Source organism: Muscardinus avellanarius (assembly GCF_963383645.1).
Source record: "Muscardinus avellanarius genome assembly, chromosome: 5".
NCBI lineage: Eukaryota > Metazoa > Chordata > Mammalia > Rodentia > Gliridae > Muscardinus > Muscardinus avellanarius.
This window is the reverse complement of record NC_137790.1, coordinates 136733556-136753750: the sequence shown is the minus strand read 5'-3', so window position 1 is coordinate 136753750 and position 20195 is coordinate 136733556. Positions and strand designations below refer to the sequence as shown.

General features: G+C 49.7%; 1 protein-coding gene across 1 annotated transcript; it reads left to right on the top strand.

The window, feature by feature from the left end:
- Positions 1–4987: 4987 nt before the first annotated feature.
- CDV3 (CDV3 homolog) lies at positions 4988–17969 on the top strand (the record flags this gene model as incomplete). Its single annotated transcript, XM_080696332.1, has 5 exons — positions 4988–5242; positions 6075–6151; positions 15711–15853; positions 16854–17013; positions 17819–17969. The coding sequence occupies 5 exons, from the start codon at positions 4988–4990 to the stop codon at positions 17967–17969; spliced, it is 786 nt and encodes a 261-aa protein (XP_080552458.1).
- Between the last annotated feature and the right edge of the window lie 2226 nt (positions 17970–20195).

Sequence of the window (20195 nt, the reverse complement as noted above, 5' to 3'; positions counted from 1 at the left end):
AGTCTGTTGTTGGCCAAAGCTAGGTCCTTGGTTTACTTCACTGACATATTCAGAACTTAGTTCTTTTTTTTTTTTTTTTTTTTTGTGGTACTAGGGATGGAACCCAATGGCACTCTACCTCTGAAATTCACCCCTAGCCCTATTTTTTATTCCTTTTATTTTTAAACAGGGACTCACTGAGTTGCAGAGGGCACCACTAAATAGTAGTTGAGGCTGTTGAAGAACCGCGATCCTCCTGTCTCAGCCTTCCAAATGCTGGGATGACAAGCGTGCGCCATCACGCCCGGCTGGAACTTAGTTCTTCAATAGCTGTGGTAGTGGAAACCATTAATGGGGGGAAATCGTAAAAGAAAAGACAAGCTGCTTGGTTTACTAGCTGGCTTTATCTCGCCCACTGGGCTACAAACACACAGCTGAGTCATTTCCTCAACATGGTAATAGATAGCTCCCTGCTCTGCCCCAAGAAGGAAGTGAACAGTGTCAAAACCTTCCTCCGGAGACCACCTTTCTCAGAAACGGAGATGATCTCGGTCTCAAGGACCCCAGAGCATTGAGGTGGTAAGGCAGGCTAGCGTGGGTGTCTGGGCTCCCACCCGTAGGGCGCGCCCGGCCCCCCACCATCTACAGTCACCATCCAGACTCAAGGCAGGGCAGCGGGCACCCTAACGGTATATTTTTTTTAATTCTTTGGTGGTACTGGGGATTGAAATCAGGGGTGTTCTACTCTTGAGCTACACTTTCTGCCCTTTTTAATTTATTTATTTTATTTTTTTCTTTGCGGTACTGGGGATGGAACTCAGGGGCATTCTACCTCTGAGTGACACCCCTAGCCCTATTTTTTATTCTTTTTTGAAACGGTCTCATTGAGTTGCAAACGGCCTAAGTAACTGAGGCTGTCCATGGAATTGCGAGCCTCCTGTCTCAGCCTCCCAAATGCTGGGATGACAAGCGTGTATCACTATGCATGGCCCTTTTTATTTTTTTATATTGAAACAGGGTCTCAAGCTGGGCGTGGTGGCGCACGCTTGTCATCCCAGCGCTTGGGAGGCTGAGACAGGAGAATTGCACAGGTTCAAAGGCCAGCCTCAGCTACTCAGGCTCTCCCCAACTTAGTGAGAGACCCTGTTTTCAAATAAAGTATAAAATAGGTCTGGGAGTATAGTCCCAGAGGTTCCACCCCAGTACCTCCACACACAAAAACACAATAAAAATAATAAATAAAACGGAGCATGGTGGAGCACGCTTATAATCCTAGCGCTTGGAAGGCTGAGACAGGAGGATTGCACAGGTTCGAAGTCAGCCTCAGTTACTGAGTGAGGATCTCAGCAACTTAGTGAGTCCCTGTTTCCAAATAAAGTGTGTGTGTGTGTGTGTGTGTGTGTGTGTGTACAGGGTCTCACTAGATCGATGAGAGTCTATGTTGCTGAGGCTGTTGTCAAACCTGCCATTATCTTGTCTCAGCCTCCTGAAACAGGGGTTTCTTCTGAGCCCCCCCCCGCCCCCGATGAAACAGGGGTTTCCTGAGAAGAAACCTGGAGTGAGTTTCTTGAGAAGAAACTCAGCATCTCCGTGCAGGGTTCTTGTCTACGGTGAGCGAAGAACGACACCCGCAGACCTCAGGAAGGGGAGGAAAAGGTTTATTAGAAGCAGCAGGGAATGGGGAAAGGTGGCTGAACACCCCAAAGGGCTGGAACTCTGGGTCCAGCAGCTGCCTTCAGGACAATACTTGAGAGTAGCCCAAGCCGAACTGCCTTCAGGTGCAGGCTGCTTTCTTCCAGAGTCCATGTGATCTGCCAGAAGAGAATAGGAAAAGAGGCAGAACACCACTCGGCTGTCAGGTCTTCTGGTGTCCAGTAGTTGCCTTTAGGTCACTACCCGAGTGTCGCCTGAGCCAAGTGCCGTCAGTTGCAAACTACTTTCTCCCAGAGTCCACGTGATCTGCCAGAAAAGGGGTACAGGTCACCCCTAGGGGCCTGGTCAGCCTTGATGTCCAGCAGAGGCCTTCAGGTCACTACCCGAGAGCAGCCCAGGCCACGTGCCACCAGTTATACTCTGCCTTCTCTCAGGGCTAACAGGACCTGCAAGAGAGAGAACAGCTCCCCAAAAGGGGAGGGGGTAACCCCAATTTGCTGATAGCCTAGGGCCATTGCCTCTTTTGGTTAGGGTGACTTTGGGAATTCTGGGAAGCAGCTCTCCGGATTTGCATAGGGTATTTGCAAGTCCTTTGAAGAGTCTCCTGTCAGACTTGCTGGTGATGGCTCCTGAGTTTGTTGATTAGTAAACAGATGGCTTTTGTGAAGCTCTGGTCCTTCTTATCTCTGAGCCTTTGGAATTTCAGGTATTCGTGGCCCCTCAGGAAACTCAGGAAATTAACTTTTTCTACCGAGGCCTTTTCCCTATCTGCCTATTTCCTTTCTATCTCCTCACTCCCATGTACTGCGATGCCACCATGCTCAGCTTAAATGTGTTTATTTACTTATTATTTATTTTATGCAGTACTGGGGATGGAGCCTAGGGGCATTCTACCTCTGAACTACACCCCCAGCCCTATTTTCTATTCTTTATTTTGAAACAGGGTCTCACTGAGTTGTAGAGGGCCGAAGTAGCTGAGGCTGTCTGAGAACTGCGATCTTTCTGACTCAGGGTCCCGAATGCAGAGATCACAAGCAAATGTGTGTGCCTTCACACCCGGCTCTATTTGTGCGTGTGTGCTACTGGGGATTGAACCCACGAGACATTACTTTCAAGCTACACCTCCAGCCCTATTTTTTATTCTTTATTTTAAGACAGGGTCTCACTAAATTTCTGAGGCTGGCCCAAACCTGCAATTCTCCTGCCTCAGTCTCTCAATTACTGGGATTACAGACGTGGGCCATTACCCCAGTTTAAATTTTTAAAAATAATTGATTTCAGCCGGTTTAAATTGTTGTGGATACTGAGGACGGAACCCGGGGCATTCTACCTCCAAGCTAAACACCAGGCTTTTTTTTTTTTTTTTTTTTTAAATAGGTTCTCATTAAATTGTTGAGGCTGACCTTGAACCTCAATCCTCCTGTCTTAGTCTCCTAAATACTGGAATTACAGGCATGTGCCCCAATGCTGGTTTTTTTTTTTTTTTTGGTGTGTATGTGTGTGTGTGTGTGTGGTACTGGGGTGCTCTAAGTTGCTGAGAGCCTCACTCAGTAGCTGAGGCTGTCTTCAAACCTGTGCAATCCTCCTGTCTCAGCCTCCCAAGTGCGCAGATTACAAGCATGCGTGACCACGCCCGGCTCAACCACGCTGTTTTTAAATGTATTTTTTAAAATCATTATTTGAGCTGGGCTCACTTGTAATCCCAGTACTTGACGGGCTCAGACAAGGGCCTGTAGTAGAGGCCAGTGTAGCAACTTAGTGAGACCCAATTTCTTTTTTTCTTTCTTTTCTTTCTTTCTTTCTTTCTTTTTTTTTGTAGTACTAGGGATTGAATCTGGGGGCATTCCACCTCCAAGCGACACCTCCCAGCTATTTTTTTTTTTTTAAACAGAATCTCGCTAGGTTGTTAAAGAGTCTCACTACTTGCCAAGGCTGTCTTTGAACCTGGGATCCTCCTCTCTCAGCCTTCCAAGTGCTGAGATTATAGTTGTGTGCCACGATATCCGGCTAGCGAGACTATATTTAAAAAAAAAATTAAATGAGGAAGGAGGGTAGTTGGGAGGTAGATTGCCCCTGAGTTTATTTTTATTTATTTATTTTTTATTTTTGGTGGTACTGGGGGTGGAACCCAGAGGCTTTCTACCTTCGGTAGAAATACTTTCGGACCTTTTTTATATTTTATTTGGAAACAGAGTCTCACTAAGTTGCTGGAAGCCTCACTAAGTAGCTGAGGCTGGCTTCGAACCCATGCGATCCTCCTGTCTCAGCCTCCCAAGCGCGGGGATTACAAGCGTGCACCACCCGGCCCGGCTTGCCCCTGAGTTTAAATATCAGCATGCTCCCCATCGCCCCCCATTTATTTCGCACTCGATGCGCGTTGAGCTCTGTGCCGCGCGGGCTACCGGGTCTGCTCCCCTATATCTAGCAAGAGCTATAGATTAGAAGCCGGAGAGTCAGCCTGGCTTAACTTGACCTTGGTGGGCACACCCAGGGGAGGGTGCCATCCATAGCCAATTCCCTTTTATCTACCTCCTGACTTATTAAAGATCTTTTGGTAAATGGGACACGAACTGCCAACCCACCGCTCCTGTCTCTTTCCTAAAACTCATCCCATACACTTGAAAAGTAATGGTCGCCACAGCCGACTCGAAAGCACAGAGACGAGCAGAGGGGCAGGAACGGCCTTTAACGTGGCTGGCCTCACACCGGGCTTTTCCACTTCGAGAAAGTTCAAACCACTCCGAGGCCACAGCTCGCGGTCCGGGAGCAGACACACTTGCACCCTACGCGCATGCGCCCGGACGACACACCCGCGTCCCTCCCGCCGCTCCTCTTTCGCCAAGTCACCAACCAGCCCTCTAAATGCCCGCCCTCGAGGCACAGCCTCGACCAATCAGGAGGCCGGCGCTTTGGTGACGTCACCGACCGGCCTCGGCCCGCCCCCAGCCCGGCACCGCCCCGTCGAAAGCGCGGATTGTCACCTAAGCGTTTCGTCCCGGCGCCTGATTGGCTCCCCGGCCCGCCCCGCCCCCGCCCCCGCGCGCCGGCCGCCCCCTCGGCGCGCCCACAGCGGCGGGCGGAGCGAAGTGCGCAGGCGCGGCGCGGCCTCTCTCGCGGAGGCCCGCCCTGCCTCCTCCCGTCCCTCCCCTCCCCGGTCCCTCTCCCCTCCGTCGGGCCTGCGCGCCGCGGCCCCAGCACGCGTCGGCGCCGGCTGAGCGCTCTCGCCGGAGCTCGGCCCGCGCGTGCTCGACCCCCGCGGCCGCCGAGCGGCGCCCAGCCCCGGGCGACCGGACCCGCGCCTCGAGCCCCGCGCCCGCCGCCGGCCGCACCCATCCGGGCCTCGGAGGCCGCGGCCATGGCCGAGACGGAGGAGCGGAGCCTGGACAACTTCTTCGCCAAGAGGGACAAGAAGAAGAAGAAGGAGCGCGGCAGCCGGGCGGCGGCGCCCCTGGGCGCGGCGGGCGGCAGCGGCGGCGCGGCGGGCGGCGGCCCGGGCGCGGGGCCCCGGCCGGGGGACGGCGGCGCGGCGGGCGCGGGGCCCCGGCCGGGCGACGGCGGCTCGGGCGCGGGGGCCGCGGGCGCCGGCGCCGCCGCCAAGGCCGCCGCCAAGGTGAGCTGGGCGCCACGTGACGGCGGCGGCCGGCGGGGCCGCGTGGAGCCGTCCTTAGCTCTATTTATCTATTTATTTCCTGCCTCTGCAGTGTGTTAAGTGCCGCTGCGCCGCGGCCGAGTCTGGAAGCCGGCCGGGTGGGGTGGGGGTCAGAAGAAAATGGGAAGAGGCAGGGGAGCGCTGAACTAGAAATTGTGGGCGTGGAATTACCAGTGATGCCTCGCCCCCCGGCTTTCTAACTAGTTGCTTGGAAGTAACAGCTCTGCCCGGGCGTGGTGACGCGCGCCTGTGATCCCAGGACTTGCGAGGCTGAGACTGGAGGGTTGCGGGCCCGAGCTAGCCCCCGTGACTCGGGGAGAGCCTGCTTCAAGATAAAAATCTAGCCGGGCGTGGTGGCGCACGCGTGTAATCCCAGCGCTTGGGAGGCTGAGACGGGAGGATCGTACAGGTTCGAAGCCAAATAAAGTATAAGAAAGGTCTGGGAGTAGAGCCCGGAAGTAGAAAAGCCTCTGGGTTCCAACCCAAGTACGACCAAAAAAAAAAAAAAAAAGATAAAAATAAGAAGCGCCAGAGTTGTAGAATTGTTCCCCTGGGCTGAATCCCAGTCAAAAAAAAAAAAAAAAAAAATTAAGGATGCCCCTTCGGGGAACCCACCCGCTGGCAGTAAAGGTGCAGGTCTGGGCAGGCCTTGGGACCCAGCAGCAGCTTGGGCCAGGAAACCAGTTCCTGCCTCAGATTCCAGCCACTTGGTCCCCTTCTACAGGCTGATAATCTGTTCCGTTGTATGTTTGCAGAAAGCTTTGATTGATCACATATTTCTTCTCTTCTCTAGGATGAAGATGAGTGGAAAGATTTTGAACAAAAAGAGGTTGATTACAGCGGACTCAGAGTTCAGGCGATGCAAATAAGGTAGGATGTGATTACAGATGGGTTTAAAGAGTTCTGTTGAGGTACTGGACCCAAGTCTGGATTTTCTTTTTTTCTTTTTTTGGTGGTATTGGGGTTCCTGGAAACCCTTCTACCTCTGGGCTACACTCCCAGACACGTTTTTTTTTTTTTTTTTAAATATTGTTTTGGAAACCAGGTCTCTTAAGCCAGCACGGCTGGCCCCGATCCTGTCTCTGCCTCGCAAGCGCCACGCTTGGTTTTAGTCTGGTTTTCCTTTAGCCCCAGAGCAGCATCATACGAAGCCTGTGCTTCATCTGTGCTTAGTAGGAGCCTTTTGGGTTTATGTCTATTCTTTAGAAGGAAGGGAGTCCTGAATTTTCATCAGATTAGCTGCTGGCTCCAAACTCCTAGGAGAGCTTGCCTACTTCCAGTTCTGGTTAGGCCTTTTTATTTGAGACAACTAGTGAGTTTTGTCATTTCAAAATTTTTACTCTTTTTTTCCCCCTAGTACTGGGGGGTGGAAACCAGGGGCATTCTACCTCTGAGCACCCTCAGTCTTATTTTTTATTAATTTATTTTGAAACGGCCTCACTAAGTAGCTGAGGCTACCCATGAACCTCCATCCTCCGGTCTCAGACTTCCAAATGCTGGGATTACTATTACTGTAAGCATGTGCCACCGTGCCTGGCTCAAAATTTTTACTCTTAATAATGGTGGTAGAGCTTAGTTTTTTTGTCTCAAAAATAATGTGCTTTTTCAGATCCTCCCCAGTGGGCAAATTAATATATAGTTTTGTAATTGCAGTATAGCATGTGTACAGAGAAGTACAGGTTTTGTATTCACATGGAGAAATCAACCTGTGTTGATTTCAGAATCCAGGTCAAGACACTGAACATTACTTTTGTAGAACAAGGCCCTCCGCCTCCCTTCTCATGTCTTAAACACCAAGGATGAGCACATGGGTTATCCTTGGTACCACAGATTAATTTGCTTTGGAACTTTATAGGAATGGAGTCATGGTATAAGCTTGCTTTGGCATTTTTGTGTGTGCTGCTGGGGATTGAGCCCAGGAGCATTCTCCCTTCATTCAGGCTATGCCTCAGACCCTTTTTATGTTTTGAAACAGGGTCTCACTAGGTTGCTGAGAGTTTTGCTACATTGTTGAGGCTACCCTGTCTCAGCCTCCTAAAGTATTGGGCTTACAAGGGTGCACTACCACACCTGGTTTAAGTTTTAATAAAGCACAGGGGCTCAGCTCGGTAGTGCATGCTGGTAAACCTAGCATTTGGGAGGTGGAGGATTGTGGTTCACGGACAACCTCAGCTACTTAGCGAGGCCCTTAGCAACTCAGACCCTGTTTCAAAAAATAAAAAGACTAGCCGGGCGTGGTGGCGCATGCTTGTAATCCCCATGCTTGGGAAGCTGAGACAGGAGGATCACACAGGTTCGAAGCCAGCCTCAACTACTTAGTGAGGCTCTCAGCAACTTAGTGAGACCGTTTCCAAATAAAATATAAAATAGATCTGGGAGTATATCCCGGAGGTATAAAGCCCCTGGGTTCCACCCCCAGTACCACCCAAAAAAAGAAAAAGACTAAAAAAAAAAAAAAATACGACTGAGGGTGTAGCTCGGAAATAGAATGCCCCTGGTTCCATCCCAGTACAGAAAAGAAAACAATATTTTTAAAAACGATTGTTTGGTTAATCTGAAATTGTATTTCATCAAGCCCAGCCTATGGTAGGTAGATTTGGGTTTATGTTAAATGGTAAGGGGGGGTGTGATATATAGTTCCATTGTTTTAAAGATCCTTGACTCCCAGGTTAAAGAAATTAAATGATCTCAGTAAAGCTGCTAGCTGCAAGCATGCAGTTTGTGCGCAGTGCTGGTGACTATATGGTTTGGGGGGAAGGTGTATTTTCTTTTAAAAGTATCTTATGAGCCGGGCGTGGTGGCGTGTGCTTGTAATCCCCGCGCTTGGGAGGCTGAGACAGGAGGATCGCGCGGGTTCGAAGCCGGCCTCAGCTACTTAGTGAGGCTCTCAGCAACTTAGTGAGACCCTCTTTCCAAATAAAGTATAAAATAGGTCTGGGAGTATAGCCCAGAGGTAGAAAGCCCCTGGGTTCCACCCCAGTACCACCAAAATAAATAAATAAAGTAACTTATGGCCTGTAGATGGTAATAATTTTAGCCTTGAACTTACTGAAAAGCCAGGACTAATTTTTTATACTTGTTGAATGCCTGTTCGGCCGAGCCATTGATTTCCCCATCATTTTGTGACTTCGGCCAAAGAGAAATCTGATTAGCCATGGGGAGCTTTTAGGAAGTGTCTTCTGCGTTCTTAAGATTGCCCGGGATTAGGCCAGGCTGGAGCTCCACTCCAACCACTGTTGGCTTCCTTCATGTTTTAGAGGTTCCGAAGAGGCGAAGTTCATTGCCGTTCCTGTTTTTCCTTTCTCCTGGATTGACCTGCAAAGTGCTGGAGGGAGGTGAGGTCTGGTTCTCGTGTAGGAGAGTTAGGCTCTTGACCTGCCTTTACATTTCTGACTGCAGATTTTCTTAGGCGTGAATGATGAGGCCAGCATTTGGTCATTCTGGTCTCCTGGGCAAGCAGCAGCACCTTTTTCTTTTTTAACTGGAGGTTGAACTCAGGCCGCCTCCTCTCAGCCACACCCCCTAGCCCTATTTTATTTTTTATTTGGAAACAAGTAGCCGTCTCTCTGGGTTACTGAGAGCCTCACTGATTTGCTAAGGCTGTCCCCGAACCTGCGCGCCTCCTGCTCAGCCTCCTAAGTACTGGGATCACGGCTGTGTGCTGCTACACCCAGCTTTACTTCTTATTTTGGAGCAAGGTCTTGCCAAGTTGCTGGGGCTCACCTTGAACCTGCAAACTTCCTGTCACCCTCCCCGGTCCTGCAACAGCAGCTGTGCTCCAGAGGATTTCTTTGAACAGAATGCTTATAAAGTATCTAGATGTATGAGGGCCTTGGCTGCTATTAATCATCTTCTATTTCTAGGACAGTTAGAATGACTTTACTCTCAGGGATTTCTACTGTTTAATCACAAAAATACCTGGTTTACAAAAGTAGCATTTGAGAGCTGGATGCTTGTAATCCCAGTACTTGGGAGGCTGAGACCAGAGGATCATGGTTCGAAAACAGCCTCAGCTACTTAGTGAGGCCCTCTAAACTTAGACCCTGTTTCAAAATAAAGAACAAAAAATCAGGCTGAGGGTGTAGCTCTACGGTAGAAAGCCCTTGGGTTCAATCCCTAGTATTGCATAAATAAATAAAAAGGATTTGATAAGGATGGGTGCTAGAGGCCTATTGGTGACCAGGTGCTAGAATTAGACTCTTGGTGAGTCAGTCTACGGAATACATGAAAGAAGAAAATTATCTGCTGCCAACATGGTGTTTGGATAACTAAACAAGTAGCAATCGATCCCTCTGGGTGTTGGATGGGGTGGAGGGCTGCAGTGCGTCCCTCCTGTGCCTGGTCTGTGTGGGGAGAAGCTGGTGAAGGGAAGGGTTTGCGGCCCTTCCTGGTTCTGGTGGGCGGTGCTTCCTAAAGCCTCCAGCCCACCGCACTCCGCCTGCTGCTGAGGCCGAGGCCAGGGCCAAGGAAACTTTGGAAGCTGACAAGCTATCTGGAGCTTTTCAGCCTATTGGCTTAAATGTTCTTTTTGCTTTGGAAAATTATAAACCTCAAGAAAGTTGCAAGAATAGTGAAGTACAGTCTTTTCCACTCAGATCCACTCTTTGGCACGTTTGCTTGATCTTTTTCCCTTCCACCAAGTTAGGGTTAGCCGTAGATATGTGTATATGGTCTTCAGGGTTCTTAACACCAATGGTGGTGTAGATGAGCATGGTCCTTTATTCAGGATTCGTGCACATTTGAAAGGGGAGAAAACTTGAGTATGGACAATCTCGCCAGCTAAGGCTCTAGCTCATGCTTGTTAACCAGCTCAAGAGTTAAGTAGTAGGACTATTTAACTGAGAACGAAGAGGTCTAATAGGTCACTAAGACCGTTCTTGAGAGGGAGTCTTGGACCTGGGACTTGAGCTTGGCTGAGTTCATTGCAGGTTCTGCAGGCCTCTTCATCGCAGATGTATTTGGGGAGAGAGTTCTTATTGTCCTTTGGTGGTGGGGAGACTGGGGATTGAACCGTTGGGCTACACTCCAGCCCTTTTTATGTTTTTATTGAGGTTTTGTTGAGGCTGGCCTAGAACTTGATCCTCTTACCTCAGCTAGTAGTAGGGCTTCTTGAGGTTACAAAGTGTTAGACATGTGTTATGTTTCAATAAAGGGTTGAGTTCTGGGCTTACAGTGATTCTCTAGGAACCTTCTTGAGAAACTCACATCCATAAACCTAGTTGTACATAATCCAAGCTTGAGTCATTGTATTCATTTTTTCTGTGTGTGGGGTTTGCTGGTACTGCACTTAGGTGAGTTCTACCTTCAAACTAAAACCAACCCCAGTCCTTTTAGTCCTTTTTTTTTTTTTTTTTGAGCCTCACTAAGCTGCTGAGGCTGGTTTCGAACCTGTGTGATCCTCCTGTCTCAGCATCCCAAGTGCGGGGATTACATGAGTCCACCACCACGCCTAAGTATTTATGTGATTGTAGTGTGCCAGGCACTGTACTAGGTCTGGGGTTATAAGAATATTAAAGGCTGGGACTGTAGCTCAGTGGTAATGCACTTACACCCACTCGTGCGCCCCTGGGTTCAATCCCCACTACCAAAAAGACAAACATCAAAGAGATGTTCCAGGTGCTGTGGGGACCCCGAGGAGAGACACTACTGTTCTAGGAGGGGTTTGGGGGAGATTCTCTGGATGAAATGTAGTGACATTTCAGAGTTTAAGGCCAGGCATGTCATTAGACTTCTTTTTTGGTGTTATTGGGGATTGAAACCAGAATCATTAAACCTGAGCTACGTCTCCAGCCCTATCATAATTGTCTGGAAACTGGGCCTTGCTTAATTGCTGAGGCTGGCCTTGAACCTTTGATCCTCCTTTCTCCTTCCAAGTATTTTTGTTGTTGTTGCACTGGGGATAGAATCCAAGTTCATTCCACCTCTGAGCTGCAGCGCCAGTCCTATTTATTCTTTTATTTGAAACAGGGGCAGAGTTGCTGAGGCTGGTCCTGAACATGGGCTCCTCCTGGCTCAGCCCCCAAGCACTGGGGTTGCAAGTGTGCACCTCTATGCAGGGACCTGTTAGATGTGGGCTTTTCTGTTTTCTTGCGATCCTGGGGGTGGAATTCACAGACATTCCTCCATGCTGCAGCCTCAGCCTTGTTTTTTCTTTTTTCTTTTGAAACAGGGTCTCGCGGAGTTGCAAAGGGCCTTACCAAGTAGTAGCTGAGGCTGTCCTTGAACCATGATCCTCCTGTCTCAGCCTCCCAAATGCTGGGACTACAAGCGCGTGTTGCCACGCATGGTTGCTGTTAGATGTGTTTTTATCTCCCGCTTTACAGTGGTGGGTACAAACCTGTGGAGATGGACGGCCGAGGCCAGCTGCCTCCCCCTAGTGTTTGGAAGGGAGTTAGGGCGCAGAAATGTTCATGGCCGGTGAGGTGAGGCGCTAAGAATGTTCTGTCCTATAAGCATTCTACCAGTGAAACTCAACTAAGGAAAATTGATTTTTTAAATCTGAAAGTAGAGGAAATGTGTCCTGTGTGAAAGCTGTGACGAGGGGATGAGGCAGCGGCTGCAGGGAGCCCCGGCTGGCTGGCGGGCGGGCTGGCGGCTGCCTCTGCGCGTGGCCCTGTGCACCGCGTGGCTGCTGCCTGGCGGGGACTGTTCAGGAAGTGTTGCTGTTGTGGAGTCTGGCCGCATCTTCCTCTTACCACCAGTAAGCCTTACGGACTCACGTGTTTAAGGCAGTATTGGAAGCCCAGCGTGGTGGCGCACGCTTGAGATCCCAGTACTTGAGAGGCCGAGACAGAGGATCGCAGGTTCGAAGCCAGCCTCAGCTACTTACTGAGGCCCTCCGCAACTTAGTGAGACCTGTTTCCAAATTAAAAAAAAATAGGGCTGGGGGTGTAGCTCAAGGTAGAATGCCCCTGGGTTCTGTCCCCAGTATTGAAAAAAAAAAAACAATAAGTATTGGGAAGACGTATTTACATTGTAGTATTTAAAGTATAAAGTTAGCAAATGAGAAGATCTTGTGTGTGTGGTACTGAGGATTGCATCCAGAGGCACTCTACCGAAACTTCGAGCTACACCTCTAGCCTGATTTTATTTATTTGGAAACAGGGTCTTGCTAGGTTGCTGAGTCTCACTACTTGCTGAGGCTGGCCTCAAACCTGCAATCCTCCTATCTTAGCCTCCCAAGTACCGGGGTTATGCCTGCACCACCATGTCCAGCTGAGACTCTGTATATTTACAGTGTGTGTTACTGGGGATGGAATCCAGGCACGTTATTCTACCTCCAAGCTACACCTCCAGCCCCATTTTTTATTTTCACACAGGGTCTTAAGTTGCCGAGGCCGGCCACAAACCTGAAATCCTCCTGTCTTAGCCTCCCCCCATACTGGGATTATAGACCTGTGCCATCCCACTGGCAAGGCTAAAGGTTTTTGCTTTTCATTCAAATACAATTAATGCAAACTAGTAATTTTGATATTTTTCATCAAATGTTAAAGAGGAAATCTATTTATTTATTTATTTATTTATTTATTTATTTATTTATTTATTTGGTGGTACTGGGGTTCCTGGAAGCCCTTCTACCTCCGGGCTACACTCCCAGACCTATTTTTACATTTTTATTTGGAAACAGGGTCTCCTAAGCCACCGCGTGCGGCTGGCTTCGAACCTGCGCGATCCTCCTGTCTCTGCCTCCCAAGTGCGGGGATTATAAGCGTGCGCCACCACGCCCGGCAAGGAGGAAATCTAATATTTTAGAGTATAATATACGTGCTTTGGGTCATTGTGCAGCAGGCAGTTTCAGGGTGCCTGTGAGCACTGAGCTGCAGTGCCTCAACCTGGGAAAGTGCCATGAGGCCTGGGGGTCTTTGCCAGTCTGTGTAGCCTGGTGTGGTGCGGTGGCACTCGCCGCTGGTTTGTGGTTGGTAAGTAGCACCCTTTCACTCTTTGCGAGATTGTTTCAAAATCAAGAATAAAAAACAGGGCTGGGGAGCTGGGCGCAGTGGCGCACGCTTGTAATCCCAGCTTTCGGGAGGCTGAGACCAGAGGATCGGTTCACGGACAGCCTCAGCTACTTAGTGAGGCCCTCTGCAACTCAGTGGCACCGTTTCAAAATAAAGAATAGGGCAGGGGGTGTAGCTCGGAAGTAGAAATCCCCTGGGTCCTATCCCTAGTACTGCAAAAGACAAAAAATGTAGATTTTACAGGAAATACCTTTTGGGGATACTTGTTATGTTTGAATACCATTGTTAGACTCTGAGATAAATTATGACCTTCATCTTTTACCTAATCTTTCATCAGATTTAATAAGCTGCCTAAGGGAAGGAGGCTTATACTGTTAATCCAGTTTGGGAAGTCCACTTAAAAAGAACATGTTTTCAGCTGGGAGTGAGGCACATTTCTAATCCCGGCTATTCAGGAGGCCGGGGCAGGAGGATTAAGAATTGGCATGGCACCTTAGCAAGGGCCTGCTTCAAAATTAAAAAACAAGCCAGGCCTGGTAGCATAGGCCTGTAATCCTAGTACTTAGGAGTCTGAGAAAGACAGGAGGAGGAGGATTGCAGATTCGCGGCCAGCCTCAGCTCTTTAGGCCTTCCCAAACTTTAGGCCTTGTTTCAAAATAAAGGATAAAAAACAGGGCTGCGAATGTAAGTCAGGGGTAGAGATAGATGCCTCTGGGTTCAATCCTCTGTACCACACACAGAAAAAGACATTAAGAAGGGGGCGGGAATGTGCCTCAGTGGTAGAATTCTTGCCTAGCATGGGGAAGTCCCACCACCAAAAAAATAAAGCATGTTTTTTGTTAAATGAAAATTACAGCTGGACGTGGTGGCTCACGCTTGTAATCCCCGCGCTTGGGAGGCTGAGACAGGAGGATCGCACAGGTTCAAAGCCAGCCTCAGCTACTGAGACCCTGTTTCCAAATAAAGCATAAAATGGGTGTGGGAGTATAGCCCGGAGGTAGAAAGCCCTGGTTCCACTCAGTACCACAAAAAATAAATATATATACATCTTTTTTATTCAAAAGCTTAACCTTAAAAGTAATGAAGCCTCACTTGCACTCAGGTGGAAGTCTGAGTATGTAAGGCAGGAGGATTGTGTTCTGCTCCCCTTCTTTCTCCTTGCTTGCTTTTGCACCTGTGCACTACCTTGTTGTACCAGCTAGATGCCAAGAAGTCTGTTGGTAGCTCTGGACTCAGACTCCACGCTGGAAGGCTCCCTGCCGTGACCCGCGTTACTCTGTTGTCCTCATCGGCAGAGCTTTAAGTACTCCAAGGCGATCTTTGCCCAAGTGAGGACGTTTGTTATACTTTAGACCACCTGAGACCCACTGTGCTCTAGGGGTGTGTCGTCGGTTGAGCCCGGGCAAGCACTCACACCGTGTTGAATCCCCAGCTGGTCTCTGCGTGGCCTAGGGACGTTCCCTTCCCACCACCGTGTCCATGTGTTTAGGCGGTGGTGTGGGGAGACGCGCGTCAGAGCCACTGTGTGTGTGCCCCTGGGGTGGGCCCAGGGCCTTCTACTCTGGGATATTCCCCCAGCCCTATTTTTTAGTCTTTATTTTGAAACAAGATCTCATGTTTTGAGTTGCAAAGGGCCTAAATAGCTTAGCTGTTCGTGAACTGTGATCCTCCTTCTCAGCCTCCCAAATTATGGGATTGTAAGCGGGAACCACCACACCCGGCTACCTAGTGTATTTTATTTTTATTTATTTATTTACTTATTGGTGGTACTGGGGATAGAACCTAGAGGCTTTCTATCTTCAGGCTATACTCCCAGATCTATGTTTTGTACTTTATTTGGAAACAGGGTCTCACTAAGTTGCTGAGAGCCTCACTAAGTAGCTGAGGCTGGCTTCGAACCTGTGTGGTCCTCCTGTCTCGGCCTCCCAAGAGCTGGGATTATAAGCGTGAGCCACCATGCCCGGCTTTGCCTAGTGTTTTTTAAAACAAATTTACATTGCTGGCGCAGTGGCACGCTCATAATCCTAGTACTTGGGAGACTGAAACACCGGATTATAGGTTTGAGGCCAACCTCAGCAACTTAGGCCTTCAGTTAGCAGCATAAACTCTATTTCAAAGTAAAAAATAAAATAGGTCTGGGGCCTAGCTCAGAGGTAGAATGCTCAAAGGTTGGATCCCAGCACCAAAAATCAGTACGCCCGCCTGGCCCTTCTGCAGAGGTCCTGGGCCTTGTGCACTCGTCCTCGCCCGCACTGTTCTGTCTCTGCTGTGCTCCCACTGCAGGCAGGACGGTCGCTCGTAGCCGCAGCCCTGACGCTGCAGCCTGTGCTTGGCCTGCGGGGCCTGGAGTCTGCCGAGTGCGCGCCCTGCCACCCAGTCCACGCCTCCTTAAGCAGGCAGCCAGGCAGGCTTTGAAGATTTGCACGGTTTTCCTAGTGGCCCTTGGATTCACTTGTTTGCTTTTCCAATAGTGAAAAGGAAGAAGATGATAACGAAAAGAGAGAAGATCCAGGCGATAACTGGGAAGAAGGTGGAGGAGGCAGCGGTGTAGAAAAGTCTTCAGGTCCCTGGAACAAAACGGCGCCAGTACAAGCGCCTCCTGCTCCAGTAACCGGTAACCTACTCTCAGTTTCAGATTGTCTCGTGCGTGCGCGCGTGTGTGGTGTGTGTGTGTGCGTGCGTGTGTTCTCCTCTCAACTAAATCAGCTGAAAGGAATGGAGTTCCTTTCCATTCCTGGGAAAGGGAGGTATGTATTTCTTTTTGGGTGGTACTAGGGTGGAACCCAGAGGCTTTCTACCTCCGGGCTATATACTCCCAGACCTATTTTATATTTTATTTGGAAACAGGGTCTCACTAAGTTGCTGAGAGCCTCGCTCAGTAGTTGAGGCTGGGTTCGAACCTGTGTGATCCTCCTGTCTAGCCTCCCAAGCACGGGGATTACAAGTGTGCGCCACCACGCCCGGCTGTATGTATTTCTTTTAAAGACTTTTTTTTGCAGTACTAGAGATGGAACCCAGGGGCATTCTACCTCTGAGCTAAACCCCCCACCCCCCCTCCAGCCAGTGTAATTTCTGGCCTTGAACCTGCAATCCTCTTCCTGTATTGGCCTCCCAAGTACTACCATGCCCAGCTAAAATAGTCATACTCTGCAAGAGGCTGTCTTTCAAGCCCAGCAGATTTCCTTCTCATTTCCAGTAACAAGGATAAACAACTGGATTATGTAGAGTTAACAGAGTTGTGCCCAGTACCCTAGAAGTGTGTGTGTGTGTGTGTGTGTGTGTGTGTGTGTGTGTGTGTGTTGGTACTGGGGCTGGAACCCAGGGGCTACACCCCCAGCCCTGAAACCAGTTAAGGTGATCCCACTAACTTGCTGAGGCTGGCCGCAAACCTACAGTCCTGTCTTGGCCTCCCAACTGCTAGCGTTTTAAGTGTGCGCCATTATGCTTGGCTACCCTAGAAAGAACTTCACATTTACTCTGTTGTGTGATCCAGGGACCCTTTCCATACCAGGGATTGCTTTATTCCATAATTGTTAAATGATTGAAGTACAGGAATGATTTAGTAAAATACTGAACGTTTGAGTAATTTTTCTAAACTCTTGACAAAATACTAGTTACAGAAACTCCTGAACCGGCTATGACTGGTGGAGTGTATAGGCCTCCCGGAGCCAGGTTAACCACAACGAGGAGAACACCGCAAGGACCACCAGAAATATACAGCGACGCACAGTTCCCGTCCCTGCAGTCCACTGCCAAGCACGCAGACAGTCGGAAGTAAGTCCTGCCTCCTGCACTGTGGGGCGCGGGGCTGGGCCTGGAGGCGGGCCCGCCCTCGGGGCAGCTGCAGCAGGACGGTCACCTTGAGTTGGCCTGTGTTCTTCATTACCTAGGATCTGGAAAAGTACGAGCAGTGCTTGCTCATTGGTGACCATGAGCAGATGGGAGATGTTGTCATCTTTAAATCTAATATTAAAATAATCTTATCTCAGCAGGTACTTAAAATGATGCTACCTGGAGTCAAATGACCACCTGTGGCACATCTGCATCTTATTTAGGGACATGAATTTTTAAAAGTAAACAATGGGAAGAAATGTGTAAATGACATCAGATGGATTTTTTTGGGTGGCTTTTAAAGTAAACCCCAGCGTTTTCACCTCTGCGAGCACGGCTGGCTTGAGCTTACACCTCCACTCGGACTTGCCTTCTGCTCTGTCCTACAAAGCGTGCCTGCCTGGAGGCAGGGACGCGTGCCCTCAGCGCCGGCGGCTCCCCGGGGGCGAGGAGGAGCCGGGAGTGCCCCGGAGGCCGCGCAGCCCTCAGCCGTCTTCAGTTGGTGCCAGCGTAGGTTTGCAGTTCAGACTGAGCAGAAGATGGGACCATAGAGCTCAGTGCAGTGTTATGTTCTGTTTAATTGAAGCCTTAAAATGGTTTGATAAGGATTTTATAAGCCAGTTTCTCTTGTCCTTCCCCAAGAATCTTCTAAAGGGTGGCTTTTTTTTTTTTTAAGTTCAAGGAAGACTATTTTCAGAAACCCCTAGTGAAGAGGAAATATTTACTGATTACATTTCTTTTCCCTTAGGGATAAAGAAATGGAGAAGAGCTTTGAAGTAGTAAGACACAAAAATAGAGGTAGGGATGAGGTTTCAAAAAACCAGGCCCTTAAACTTCAGCTAGACAACCAGTACGCTGTGCTTGAAAATCAGAAAAGCGGCCACACACAGTACAATTAAGGAACGGCCTTCCCTGGCCCGCCAAGGCGCCCGGACCACGGCAGTGCCCAGCCGCCTTCGTCCTCCGTCTCACTCGGCCACGGCGGCGCCGCACACCCCTCTGGCGCCGGAGGCTCAGTGCCACGACCGCTCTGTACTTTGGATTAGGGTTCAGTGCTCTATAAACACGAGAACTAGACTCAGCAGTGTTCTTTCAAAGTTGCTCTGCACACACAAAACCAAAACCTGCAGCTAGTGGTCATTTCAACAGTCTACGTTCAGATACTGAGCCTTCGTAAGGGTCGACTACCTCAGCTTCGCTGCACTCGTGGACTTCGTGGGGATCACAGCTCCTGGACAGGAAGACTCCAGCTGTTGGGTGTCGGTGTGAACCTTGAAGCCAGCTCTCTTGGATTCCTGTCAGACCCTGCAGAAAGCCACCAGCCACCTGGGCTCTGATCTGCTGAAAAGATGAAGACTTAAGTGACCTTATCACCCGGCGCTTGCCCCCGAGGGATGTCTGCAGTAGCTGGGCGTCAGGCTCCTGGGACTTGCCGTGTCAGGGCTGGGCTTTCTCACTTACACTTGAGTTGTAGTCTGAGATGGCTACAGATTAAACTTAACCAACTTGGGTCCACCGAGGGGGGGTGGTCTTGTTTCCCTTACAAGTTTTGTGTGGATAGCACTTCCTTGTCCACATTACGGCCTTCATTGCATTGACTTGGGATAAGTTCTTTGACAGCATATCATTGGTGAAGCTAGTAACCTGGAATCTGTTAGAACTGTGAGATGTCTGAATTTGCCAATCCCTAGAGCGGAGCCAAAGCCTTGGCAAGGGTGGCGGTGCAGGGCGCCCTTCAGGTGCTGCTAAGGCCCCTCCTCGGGTGGTTTCTGCTTAGGCCGAGGGGTTCGCTGGCCTGTCCTTAGGTTCAGAGCAACACAAGCAAACCTCACCCCACGCCCGCTTCAGTCAAGGTCCGGCGTGCCCTTGGATAAGAACCCCTTGAGCGCTTGTGCCCACATTCTTCAGGCGTCGGATGTTCTGTAGTGCGGTGCAGTGTCCCGCCAGCTGTGTTCCCGCCTTTCCGTGTCTTTGTAGTGTGTGTGTGTGCAAAGGCAGAAGACAGCAGTGTAGCACTTGTGTGCTGAATAATTACCATCCAGGCTGTCGAGCAGCACTGGTCTTTGAAGGGCCGGAAGCTCCCCACCCCCGTGCCATAGTCTGGCAACTTCTAGTTTTGTAGCTTTGGTTCATTAGAAATGTTTCACAGTGGTACCTGACCCTTGACATCTGGCTTTCTTAAAATAAGTCCCTTTGCCAAAGGCCAGCGTTGCAGGCTTGCTGCTGTCCAGATGGGCGCAGACGGTGAGGAAAACCGCCCTGGCTAGGGCGCGGCTGTGGGAGTTGGCGCTCGAACTTGTCAGCGCAGGGACCAGCCCTCGGAGGGCTCCGGGCTGGTCTCCGACATCCCTGCAGGCCCCAGGCCAGCCAGGGAGGCTGGATGACAGGAGAGATTCTTGGTTAAACTGAAGGCTTCATTTGGAAACCAGAAACCTTAACAGCGATCTTGTGGGCCTTGAGCCACATCATTTTCTTAACATGTTGTTTTTCCTATGAAATTTTCTCGGGGTTGTTACTGAGTGACTGAGATGAAGGAGGCTTATTTAATGGCGTGCTGTACTGGAGACTGAAGACTGCAGCAGATTCAAATCCCAACTCTTGTTACAATTTGGGAGATTGTGAAGTTGTCACTGCTCATGATCACATGTCAGTGCTGTGATGGGTGGGAGGCTGTCCACTGAACCATTTCCTCCCTGGATTCTCAGGCATGGTTTGGCAGTGCAAGAACTCTGTAACATTAACACTCAATAAAAAGTAATGATCTGAGTCATGGAATGTGGCAGTTTTTTCTAAAGCCTTAACCTTTTTTTTTTAAATTTGAGCATCCTATCTCCAAGCCGTACCTCCAGCCCTTTCTTTTTGCCTAGGTTGCTAGTTGCTGAGGCTGGTCCTGAGCCTGCACACTTCCCAAGTACTGGGATTACAGGCATGCGCCACCATGCACAGCTCTTATTTTTTATTTGTATGTGGTGCTGGGGTTGAGCCCAGGGACATTCTACCACCAAGCTATGCCCCAGCCTCGCTTTTTGTTCTTGTTTTTTAGGTCTCATTAGGTTGATGAGAGTGTCACTACCTGCTAAGGCTGTCCTTGAGTCTGTGATCCTCTAATATAGGCCCCCTGCAAC